General features: G+C 34.6%; 1 protein-coding gene across 1 annotated transcript in view; it reads left to right on the top strand.

The window, feature by feature from the left end:
* Window positions 1-11,758, top strand: part of LOC149798932 (uncharacterized) — a 35,820-nt gene extending 24,062 nt beyond the window's left edge. Inside the window, exons 3-4 of the mRNA XM_089957006.1 lie at window positions 1,717-1,766; window positions 9,859-11,758. Of these exons, the coding sequence (XP_089813132.1) occupies window positions 1,717-1,766; window positions 9,859-10,035 (227 nt within the window). The 3' untranslated portion in view covers window positions 10,036-11,758. The remainder of the gene's footprint in view (window positions 1-1,716; window positions 1,767-9,858) is intronic.
* Window positions 11,759-13,008: the final 1,250 nt, after the last annotated feature.

Genomic DNA, 13,008 nt, shown 5'->3' with positions numbered 1-13,008 from the left:
TCAAAATGCTTCATACCACCAGGTGTTTTAAAATGCTTCTTACCATCAGGTATTTCAAAATGCTTCTTAGCACCAGATGTTTCAAAATGCTTCTTACCACTAGGTCTTTCAAAATGCTTCATACCACCAGGTGTTTTAAAATGCTTCTTACCACCAGGAGTTTCAAAATGCTTCATACCACCAGATGTCTAAAGATGCACAAGACACAATATATATGATCCAGATCCTTTATTTGTTTTAGTATAATGCATGAGGAAAGGAAAAGGAAAAAATAAAGTATTTGTCTTTTGATTTGCAAGCAGTGTTCATGAAGCTCATAAGAACGTTGTTCTTTTATTTCAGATTTTAACTCTGTATCAGATTTGCTTTCATATTTTCGTACATTTATTTCATTATTAAAGCTTAAACACAGCTGGTTCTAATTTCTATCTTGCCTTAAGAAAACAAAAATATCTAAGACACACATTGTGGATGATATTTGTTAAATTAATTATTTGATAATGAAGGTTGGTTGTAATATTTTATTTCCTTCTTGTTATAATATGACACACATAATTTAACTATTTTTGTACATTTATTATATTATTAAATTTTAAAGCCCAATTTTCGTCATTCCTGAAGTCATTGTTGTTTTCTTTTTTAAAAATCGAAAAAAGACCTTAAACAGGATATTTGTCAAATTATTGCGTTCATGATGTTGTTTCAGCTATCATATTTCATTTCGATCATGATAACTGTGTAATTATAATTGTTCAAGCAATTTCGTTTTAATGTAGTATATATATATATATATATATATATATATATATATATATATATATATATATATATATATATATATATATATATATATATATATATATATATATATATATTCAAGTAAAGTGTTACCGAAAGTTTTCCAAAAAATGTTTACAAAATTTCTACCTGAAAATTTCTACCTTAAAATATCTCTTTCTAATATTAAAAAAAAGAGGCTGAAATAACATTCTGACAAATTTCATAAATGTATGGTCGGGTCTTATATTAAAAAACGGTACTCTTAAGAGAAAATTAGAAAATTGACGTATCCAGAAAGAGTAAATTTCATACTGAAATTTTCAAAGTTATTTTGAAATATTGTCCTGTCTTAATAGCATATATTATTTAACCAGATTTAATAAACATTAATAGCGAGATAGTCAAGTGGGTTGTTTCATAAAGTAAACATTAATACAGAGATGGTGACGTGGAGTGTTTATATACACTCGGTTTACATACCGTATATTACGACTAATATTTCACAATATTCCTCACTTGACAATCCTCACTCCTAAATTTCTTTGAAACCACCTAATCATATGACCTAACCCAACCAATGGGAAGTTATTGAATTCTTCTAAAAGCCGTTTAAACCCCATCGGCCAGTGAGAAATTAGTCCAAAGGCGACAGTAAGTCTTATTACTAAGATTATTATGAGTAATAACCAACACATACGTAACCATCCATTTATAGATCCTCTGTAATTTTACGTTCTTAACATACCCTTTGTCACGTATGCAACATCCAACTAAAAGATTATCTGTAGAATTTACAACCATGAATAGAATAAAATAATGTTCCTGGAGTTATATATATATATATATATATATATATATATATATATATATATATATATATATATATATATATATATATATATATATATATATATATATATATATTCTTTACTACAGCACGAGATAATCTTCATGTTTGGGTGAACGGCGTTGGTGTCAAAACAACGGTAAGTTGTTCTCAAATTTAAATTAAGCCAAGATTCAATATTTGATTAATTAAGATATACCAAAGGAACTCGAAATGTGTAAATTTTATGAAATATTCAGCTTTTAACGAAATACCTTCAGCAGTTATGATCAAGTGATTTTACAGCGTTTAACAAGAGTTGCACGTATCAAAAACGTTGAATGTGCTAGATATGCCACTTATCGTCAACTCCGTCCAGGAAACGGTGTTAAACAATCCGAAATAGCCCTGTTTTCACGAATTCACCTTACAGTCAGCTGGCTGAGACAAACTCGACACGGCGACGGATAGTAATAAAATTAGAATGATGAAATCTATTAGGATTTTATTTCGATCCATATGAATTATCGGCTATATAATTTTCCAATAGATTTTAAAACAAATTAGGGGTATGCACTAATGATCTTATTTATTAGTGTTTGTAGCACATACAGTTTGAACAGGAGTGTAGTCAACGATTACATAGCTGACCTCTATTTTTACAGGCTTCCAGCAGACATAGTTTATATTATCATACATAGAAAAAAATTCTGACTAAAGTAATTTTCCCCCTTCTGTAACTACATATATTTTTTTGCATTCAACTGTCTTCACAGTTAGGCTTTTAATTATATTTTCAATGTAATATGTAAGCATTACTATATGGCCAGTATTGTGCCGACATGCAGTGATACCACCTACCGAAGTATTTACCTATCATGCAACTGTGTCAGAGTATACAACACATAAAAGAGTCAAAGATAACTCATTTGATCTGTATAATGAGTTACTAAAAACCAGACGTTAATCTTGTTTTTCTATTATTAACTTTAAAAAGCATTCTTGTAAACGTCTGCTTGACAAGTTGTCATTCTCCAACCATTAAGGACATATTGAACTTGGTGAAATTCAGAGGCTTTGATTAACACTAACGTTACAGCCAAATATAGTCCATGCATCAATAATTCCATTGTCGAGGCACTGTTGATGAAAGCTCACATGGAACGCATTCAAATGCAGTGGACACTACTAATTCTTTTATTCGTCCATATAGTAGTATAAAAGTGGGGCTTTAGCTTTTGACGCCCTTTGTGGTCCTTCCACCCGTCCTTGCCTCTACCCTATGACATATATAGTCCATAAGTGACCGTTGCTTATTGATCTCTTTTAATTTTGCCCACGAGACCATCACCCATCACTGAAAATATTTTATTTACGGATGATGACCCAGTCACTGGTACCAACACTGACCAGCATTCGCAGATTATTATCACTTGCATTGTTCACTTGACCCAGTCATGGACCCAGTTCCATGAATGTTGTTAAATGGACTCAACTTAACTTTACTTGATCCAACAAAACACCTTTTGAGGATTCACCTGTTCACTGACCAGCTTTGACTTGACTTGACAAGAACAATTTTTTTTTTGTGGTGTGTTGTCCACTTTTCATTGTTCAAGTGACCCATTCACAGATCATTGTTGACTTCACCCATACACAGATCATTCATGAGGTCACTCCACTTTTGTTTGACATGGAACACCCATGGGATAGTTTTGTTTTGTCACTGACTGATTGAGTGATCATTTACGGATCATTCCAAATTTTTCTGACACAGACCGTTCATAAGCTCATTTAGCGAATGGATAAGTGCACAATCGTCCTTGGACACATTCATACGGGACAATTCCAGATTCATTGTTCACTTGATCCATCCACGGATCATTCAAATTTTGTTGGTCTACTTGACTCATTCACAGATCAATCCAATTTTGTTTGTTCACGTGACCAATTCACGAAATCATTGAACTTTTGTTGACACTGGCCCAGTCACGGAGTCATTAAGCTTTTTTGGTTTAATTGATTCATTCACGAATCATTCCACTTTTGCTTTTTATTTGAGCTATTCACAGGCCGATCCAGATGATCCACTTGACACATTCACGAATCATTTTACGGACCCATTTATTTTTGTTGATTCACTTGAATCATTTCACTTGACACAGTCACGAACCATTCACGGACCAATCTTTTTTTGCCGGTGGACTTGACCAAGCCACGGACCAATCCAATTTGTCAGTTCACTTGACCTAGTCATGGGCCCATCCACTTTTGCTGGTTCACTTGGTCCATTTACGGATAGTTTACTGACCAATCCAAGTTTTGTTGAGTTAGTTGACAGTCACGAATCACGGATCGTTTACATACCAATCCATTTTTGTTGGTTCACTTGGCCCAATCATTGGTCATTCAACTTTTGTTGGTTTTCTTGACCCATTCATAGATCATTCCGCTTTTGTTGGTTCATTTGACCCATTCGCTGATCAATCTATTTTTGTTGGTTCACTTGTCCCATTCGCTGATCAATCTATTTTTGTTGGTTCATTTGACCCATTCGCTGATCAATCTATTTTTGTTGGTTCATTTGACCCATTCGCTGATCAATCTATTTTTGTTGGTTCACTTGTCCCATTCGCTGATCAATCTATTTTTGTTGGTTCACTTGTCCCAGGAAGAAATCATTCACGAATCATTGCTCATTTGTTAGCCCACTTGATCCATTCACAGACCAATCCAATTTTGTTGGGTCACTTGACCCAGTCACGAACCATTCACGGATCATTTCAGTTTTGTTGCTTCACTTGACCCAGTCACTGACCAATCCACTTTTGACCCATTGTTTTTATTTTGTTTATTAACTCATGTTGATGAGTGACTGATCCGCAAATAATTATTTTGTATGATATTTTTAATCGCATCTTGTATTATTGTGCTGAAATGTAATCTCCAGAGATTATCTTGTAAATACAGTTCCTGATATTTCATCTCAACCCAGTAATACAAGATGCGATTAGAAAATGTCAAGAAAATAATTATTCATGGATCAGTCACACATCAACATGAGTTAATAAACAAAATAAAAACAAAAATTGGAATGGTCCGTTATATAAGCGGGAAATTTTTTTTTAGCACTCCCAGTTTCGGCACATCTATCTAGATTGCACCTAAGTTGTCCAACATAGTTTCTACAAACCAAGCACAAAATTAGGAAACACCGCCAGAAAATCCAACCACAACACCTTTAGATATCTTGTACTTTTTCCGATTTTCTAAGGATCCGAAATAATTTTTTCCATTTTGTGACTTTTTTTCCCCCTTAAATATACAAACGAAATAGTTTCCGCACACAAACACACACAAAAGCAAACCGAGAAAATGACTTCAATGTAGTTGCGGACATTGCCATTTGTAACGTCCCGAGCTATACTTCAGCACAAGGTCAGCTTTGAATAGATGTCAGCTTGGAATTTTAATTACAGGACAGAAAAATTATTTAAGTTTCAACAATTTAATAACCGCTAGTCAGAAACAAACTGAATTATAAAACACATGAAAAATGATACCACTCGAATGTGTTTCCCAATGCGTATAGTATGGGTCCAGAATGCGCTACTTCTCTGAAATAGAAATTTAGAATTGTTTTTCTTCTTTATAGCTAACTAAATTTCACGTCAATATAATATGCAGATAATGAATACTCCCTGTAGGAATATTACAACGAATGATCACTTTTATATATGTTGAGTTATTTAACGTAGTGATATTTGAATGCATATATCTATTTGAATTTCCGTACGCAATAGTATTCAACAGTAGAATAGACTATTGTTTTGTTATTTGCGTCAATATAGATATATGCAATCGGTTAAATAATGCTACTGTAGTATAGCAAGGTTAGTTATACGGGACACAGTCTCTTGATTCCGAGGTAAATGGAATGGTCGCCTGTGTGTGTGGAAGACGCGAAGCAACGGATAATTTTTCGCAAAATCGGCCCTTCAGATTCAGTAAGGATGCTTAAATGGTAATGGATGAAAGGTGTGGAGTGTCTTCTTTACAGTGGTGTACGTTATGAGTGACTGAATGCGCAGATAGTATCGGAAAACTAGATCGGAGTCATCGAGGGGTCAGATTATAACCGCCGAGAGTTAGTTACCTTTTGTTTATTGGAGAGTGTACACATGGCTAGTTTACCCGGGAATCAAGTGCCTGTGATACGGGAGCATCGATCTTCAACACTGAAGAATATATTGTAGGTTTATTTAATATCATTTGGAATATTAATATCGTATGTAATGCTTTATTTTGTTATATCATAATGCGATTTATATTCTTATGTTACGTGTTTAGGCTCGAACTAACAGTAACAAAAGAAAGAGTGAAAACAACAAGCTTTGAAAAATGTAGCAAATAATTTATTTTCCTGGAAAAATACTGTCAAAATAAAATAAATAATAAGAACTTACGGTTTTAAGAATCAAATCCAAAAATTAAAATGATGCAAGAATAATCCACGAATTAAATTTTAGAAGTTATATTTATGAAATGTTCTAATGAATTCAAGTTCTAGTCCCTACGAAGAATCCAAGATGAAAGACGATGACGTATACTGTATCCTTTGTAGTGTTGTAAGATCTACAGTTCTGTTTCATTCACAAACAACAATCCGGGGTTTGAATTTAAATAAAATTTAATGAAATATCTTTGTCCAAGAATTCTGTATGGTCACTTAAATATTTCCAGGAAAAAGAATTAATCCTTTTGAATCCATCTAATTCGAATAAACATTAAAATAACTCCAAACTGACACAACAAAAGAAACACCTTTACGTCACAGTGTTTAGAACCCGACTGAGAATATTTCTCAAAAACAATGGTTATACAGTAATTTTGATACGCAGAATAGGTACCCGTATGAGGGTCACGTGATCATGTTTACGTCACGTACTCTGAACATGGTCCTGACAAAAACCAATCATTTTACTTCAATAATAAAATAAAAAACGTTGTTTACTTCACTAACACTATTTACAAGTTTAGGGTCACGTATCCAATACAGCCTCGATATCACCGTTATTATTCCCACAATCAAAATAAATAAATAAAAGTTTGTTCACGTGGTTGTTACTAATTTTGAATTAAGGTCGGGAACTAGGTCAGCTTTAAGTGTTTAGAAATGAACAGTGAAGGTCAAACTATATTCTGGAAAAAAAATTCCAAATCATTTAAACAAGATCATAGCATGTAATAGAAGAAATTCTTTTTAAAAGCTGACAAACAAACAAGAAAATTACAATGAATTTAAATTAAATCAGATATACGTAACACTATTGCAAGCATCCCGCTGTCGTACTGGCTTTCTTATTTCACGTATACGGGGCCCCGAGTGGCCGAGTGGTCTAAAGCGCTCTTCGTTACGGATCACTGCCATCTCACCTCTGTCTGCGGCGGTTCGAGTCTAAGATTCAGCCAATGTGGGTATGTGAGAAAGCTTGCCAGTAGCTTCTCGTGGGTCGGTGGTTCTTTCCTGGGTTTTCCCAGGTTCTTCCTCCACCATTAATACTGGCCGCCATGTATAGCCAATCAAGTGCTGAAAAATGGCGTTAAACCCCACAACAACAACAACAATTTCACGTATACACTGTTCTACTAGTTCTCCTACTGCACATATATTGTCTCTGTCGGTCAGAATGAGTCAGCCAGTACACGGCACACAACTGTAGTTTATACGCTTGAGACCTATTGGTCTTGCGCAGAGATTGATGGGAAAAACCTTGGTCGTAAGGGCGTGAGGGAAACACACGAGTAGTTTGAATGATAACTTTACAACACTTTAGAAACGCTCCACGGTATGATGGGTGAATTGCGATTCGCACTTAGACAAGTAAATTGGCAGTGGAATTATTCAATATCTGGACGCTTGATGTGAAGATATTCACATAGAACTTATCTCTTTATCTCACAAAACGACTATACTACGCTAAATAGTGTAAGAGGACTTAAAGGAGGCCAAAACATAAGAAGTAAAAAGACCAAATTGGACTGACATTTACGATGGGAGACAAACCCGTACAAAGTAAGTGCTAATCACAATCCCCCAAATTAACAACATATTAATAATCTAAACTGACCAAACGTGATATTACAATTTTGTTTACAGTTATTTATTGTGCCTAGCAACCCAACAGGTCATTTAAATCTTCATGTATGTATTAAAATATATTCCATTTTGTTGACCACTTGCTACCATTACCAGTCCCTCTGTTTCTAGTTTGAATCGTCTCCAGGTGTCAACATCGGATTTGTGTTCTGTTTGCATTAAGATCTATCATGCACAACCTTTTCCTTCGATTCTTTTCTCCATTGCCTTGTGATATTCTCTATTCCTTCACATAAGCTTGTAATTCATAACCTTGCTTTACATATTTTCCTAACTCCTCTTTTCTGCCTAAACACAGGTTTCAACGCTTATCAGGCCTCTTTTTCGATTTTCCCGAGAGATTATAATAATATCTCACCTCTTGGATTCAGTTTACCATGCATAAATATCAGAACATTAGATTCCTACTCTTCCTATTCAAATCTTCAAACCTTTTGATCCTCCATGTTGGTTGGGTACCTGATGATGGAGACTGTATTCATTTAGTTATCATCCTACTACAATCCCGACCCTTTTGAAATAAACTATTCTTTCTGAATGTACCTTTCATTGTATCATTTTCTTTTTGAATGTACCTTTCATTGTATCATTTAATAATGTCTGCATCAGGAACTTGTATTCGTATTCTTCATTCTACTCTAGTTACTTTCTTCTCTACCGCTCCGGTGGCCTAGTGGTTAAAGCGTCCGCCTCGGATGCGGCAGGTTGTGGGTCCGATCCCTGGGCGAGTCATACCAAAGACTTATAAAAATGGTACTAACAGCTTCCTCGCTTGGCGCTCAGCATTAAGAGGTTAGTGTTAGGACTGGTCGGCCTGGTGTCTGGATAATGTGACTGGGTGTGACATGATGTTACGTGTCTGCGGCATGATGCCCTAGTGCTTGACATCACTATAAACTGCCACACTGCAGACATCGTAGCGATATGACTGAAAAATTGTTAAAGCTACGCTTAAAATCCAAATCACACACACACACACACACACACACACACACACGCACGCATACACACTTCGTTCTGTGGTTATCTGGAGGCTTAATTATTTTTCTCGTTTGCCAAACGTTATGCTTAGAGCCACGCACTTGTCAGCTGTAAAATTCATTTTGATGACAGTGGACACCATCATTATTGTATGGCACAAGGGTCTATTTCAAACTCACTTTGCCCATACATTTCATATCATCCATGAACAGTGGATGATCATTGCGGAGTTTTTCTTTTATTGGTCTCCTACTTTAAGCTCTCTAAGCGCTCTTTTGAGCTCAATTAGTTCAATCACGAACAACAGTTTTGATAGCGAGTGAAAAATACACATTTAGTATTTGATAGTCTTATGTATAACACCCCGAATTGTGAGTTGCATCTTGCTATTTACAATAACTCTTTGTATATTTCTGGCTATACCAACTAGCCCTTGACACTCCAGAATCCATGCAATGTGGTAATGGTATGTGTTCTTGCAATTCTTCTATGTCGTGTACCGGTTCTTTCTCCGCCCTCTGCAGTCCCAGAGCACCATCTTAGTGATTAGCATCTGTCCCATTGTGCCTATCGACTTTTATGTACAACCTTTATACTCTTCGTGAAGCAGTTCTTTATTATTTAGGTGGTCACATAACATATATGCAATTGTTCAGCCGAGTAACCTATGTATATATGTGTGTAAATTCATTTCGCAAGAATACTAGCACCTCATCTGAACGAGATTATGTATTGATAGGCTGTTTAGTTCCTACTTAGCAGAAATTATTTTAGTATGGAGTCTTCATTTTGTTCGTCGAAATTACCCAGTGTATCGCTAACATTTATCCCTAGAATGCGTGGTTTTCTTTTTATTGGTAATAGCTTTTACTTTTTTCTTACTTCCCCTTTCAGCTTTCGGTATATCCATTGTTGTTTGGACTTTAATTACTTTGTTTTGTTTGTACTTTTAGACTCTCTAACTAGGTCACTCTTGATCATTCCTGATATTGCCCTTCATTCTAATATATTTCTTTGTTAGTTGAACTGTGCTTTATTTCTTTCCCCCTTTTCGTTGGTTTTCATCCTGTTATTATTATTATTATTATTATTATTATTATTATTCTTTCAGGCTTTCATAACAGATAAAGGTTACGATGTGGATTTGTTTTTCGAATTTGACGACTATCGAGGTCAAATTTATAGTGACGTGGAGGGCAAAGAAATGATGAATTACCTTCTTCTCAACGATGAAATCGTGGCTCAGGAATATCAAAAGGATGGCAAGACCTATCCGGACATAAACTGAATACCGCGCAGGTTAAGAACAACATTTTTGAGTATTTGGGACACTTTTGCCCTCTTCCGTGAAAATTAGATGGAAATAGGAATGTTCCCATTGAGTTTGCGTGAGCTTCATGGCGAAGTTAGAAAACAAATCACGCGGAGAAGTGCTGCATAGTGTGTAGTTTAAACGTGTTTAAACTGTATACAGTTATTTAGAGTGCAATCAATAACTTTTCATGTTCTTCTTTTCTTGGTTTTGAACCTGCATTTTTAAATGGATTTCCTTACTTATATATGGCTGAAATTTATTCTTAATCACATAAGGCTGGATGATGTGTTACGTAATAGAACTAAAAAGGGATGGGGTAAAATACTCATTTTCGACTGCATTGCCTATAAAGCTATGTGTAAAACTTGCAACCCAATAAACAGTAATTTTCAGTGACTAACGTAAATGCAAAATATCTGCCAGAAAATATACTTTGTTGAAGTTTTAACTAACACTGGCTAGATGATATGCATTGTTGAAGTTCTAATTCACACTGGTACACACGATTTGTTTTCTCGAAGTCTTAATTCACACTGATACAGAAGATATGCTTTGTCGAAGTCTTAATTCAAATTGGTACAGAAGATATGCTTTGCTGATAACTTAATTCACACTGGTGATTGTTATACAATATCAGAGACTAATTAATGAGTTCGCACATCAAAACATAAAACAAACTCAAGTTTTTCCATCTCTTCTTTTACTGTGTAACGGAATTTATTCTAACAAAGTCCTAGATATGAAAAAAGTCTTCAAGTCAGATGAGATGTGCAATATAAATTCTCGGCTTTCATTGTGAAAGCAAACTGGAATTAGCTACTGCAAATGATGTGGCATATACAAAATTAAAATCTGTTACAATTATTGTATAGTGTGGATCGTGACGAATGATAGTAATACGAGCAGATATACAAGTCCAGACAACAAATTTCATAGTATTTTCAACATGAAAATTCAATGATAATGTTAAAACTCTATGGTCTTTAACTATGTAAAAAAATTAAAAAAGGCGAAACCAGCAAGCTTAATAAAGTCAACAATTTTTTGTCAAAGTTACAAAGTGAAATTTTAAGAGACACAGCATTGTTAAATAAATTCCCCAAAATCCTGAATGTTCTATCACAAATCCAAAAGTATAGAAAATTCCAAATGAATCAAATAGTCTTGAATGTCATGATGTGCCGCAATGATGCAATCCAGAATGGCTTTAAATGAGTTCTCAATAGTACCATATTAGTGTCTTAGTTCAAAAAGTCAATGAGCACTTCATAAGTACAATGAATATTTTACATAAATAAATCTTCTATAATTATATTTGAGCACAACTCCAAAATGTGCTCTAAGATTCCCAAAGACTGATATCAAACAGAAACTAATTGTTTACCAAGTCCCGTTTATATACATCCCCACTAAACCTACATCACAAAAGAATATTCTGGAAAACTGAATCATTTCTGTGGAAAATTCCAGTAACAGTTGAACTTAACATCTGGTGTATATCTTGTTTTTCCCACTAATAAACACAAGAAGTCAGGTATGCAAAACCTCTATCCACAACCCTCAATTACAATCATGAGGAAAGTCAGGTACACAGTAAAAATTAATTAACAATAATGCTTACCATGTTTAAACTTATTAGATTTTTTTTCTCTTTGTATTGTACACTTACTTGAAGCATTAAATTAGTATTCCCATATTATGTTCTTTAATCATCTTACCCACCCCCTTTTATAATACTGTTACTAAGGTCCAGATCAACGAAGTGACTTTTGCTCGTCTATATTCGCCTGTCAGCAATTCGGTTCCTGCTAGATAACCACTTGCAAATTCCAGTTTATAACGAAATTAGTTATACTTTTATATTGTCGAGACCTCGAATGAATTAAATTTCCAGCCTTCTTTGCTAGCTGTCCTCTTTCTTTCATTTCCACATCTTAACATTTTGTTGGAGCGTGGATTACTATCATACTTGTTGTGCAGCTCTGTAATGGATAGTCCTTGAGTTAGTTTGATATCCAGAGTTCCACAACATTAATTAGTAGAGAACAAATCCCTGATTTGCTACTCTCCTGACTTTGACTTGACCAAGATTGATTGAATTTCAACAATGTGGCATGCAACTTTATATCGAGGAGACCTTAAATTGCTTTGATGTTCACCGTTCGACGGCATTCTATACAGGAGGTATGCCCTCCACCCCCACCCCCCGACTGCACATTCTCATGACCTTGTTTTCGCCTTTATATTGATGAGATGGGGTCACGGAATTTGATTTCCATTCCATGACAAATGCTGGAGTTATTTATCTTGGTTACCCGCTATGCTCACGTTCGTTTCCTTAGCATAATTTTACCAAATACTATTTCATTTCAACCAAGTATGGTACATTACTTTCTTGAATATAAACTAACAAATTCAATTTTTAAAATTCCAAGACATTTAAAGATTACAGACTTACCCCCCCTCCTCCATATTGCCCATCATCCTAATCTTGTTCTCCACATCACTGCTTTACCATAAACTGTTGAATTTCAACCTAAATTGGCAACTCACTCAATAATGATGAGATCTTTAATTGGCTTCACTTCAGCATTCCATAACATGATTGAGATGTGTTATCAGCCCGACTTTCCATCCTCTATATTTTTGGTTTCTTTAGAGAATATATATATATATATATATATATATATATATATATATATATATATATATATATATATATATATATATATATATATATATATATATATATATATATATATATATATATATGTGTGTGTGTGTGTGTGTGTGTGTGTGTGTGTGTGTGCAATAAATTGGCAACGAACAGTACGAAACTCGTATCTAGCTAGCCTGGGCGCTTTCGAATCTTTCCTTAATGAGTCTTTTTCAAAGGCAAATACAAAACATAATAAAGTTGAAAGGCTGAATTCCTGTAGAAACAGC

This window comes from Sinohyriopsis cumingii, chromosome 5, assembly GCF_028554795.1.
Source record: "Sinohyriopsis cumingii isolate HCF-2022 chromosome 5, ASM2855479v2, whole genome shotgun sequence".
Taxonomy (NCBI): Eukaryota; Metazoa; Mollusca; class Bivalvia; order Unionida; family Unionidae; genus Sinohyriopsis; species Sinohyriopsis cumingii.
The sequence above is the reverse complement of the archived record's forward strand: the minus strand, read 5'-3'. Positions and strand labels throughout refer to the sequence as shown.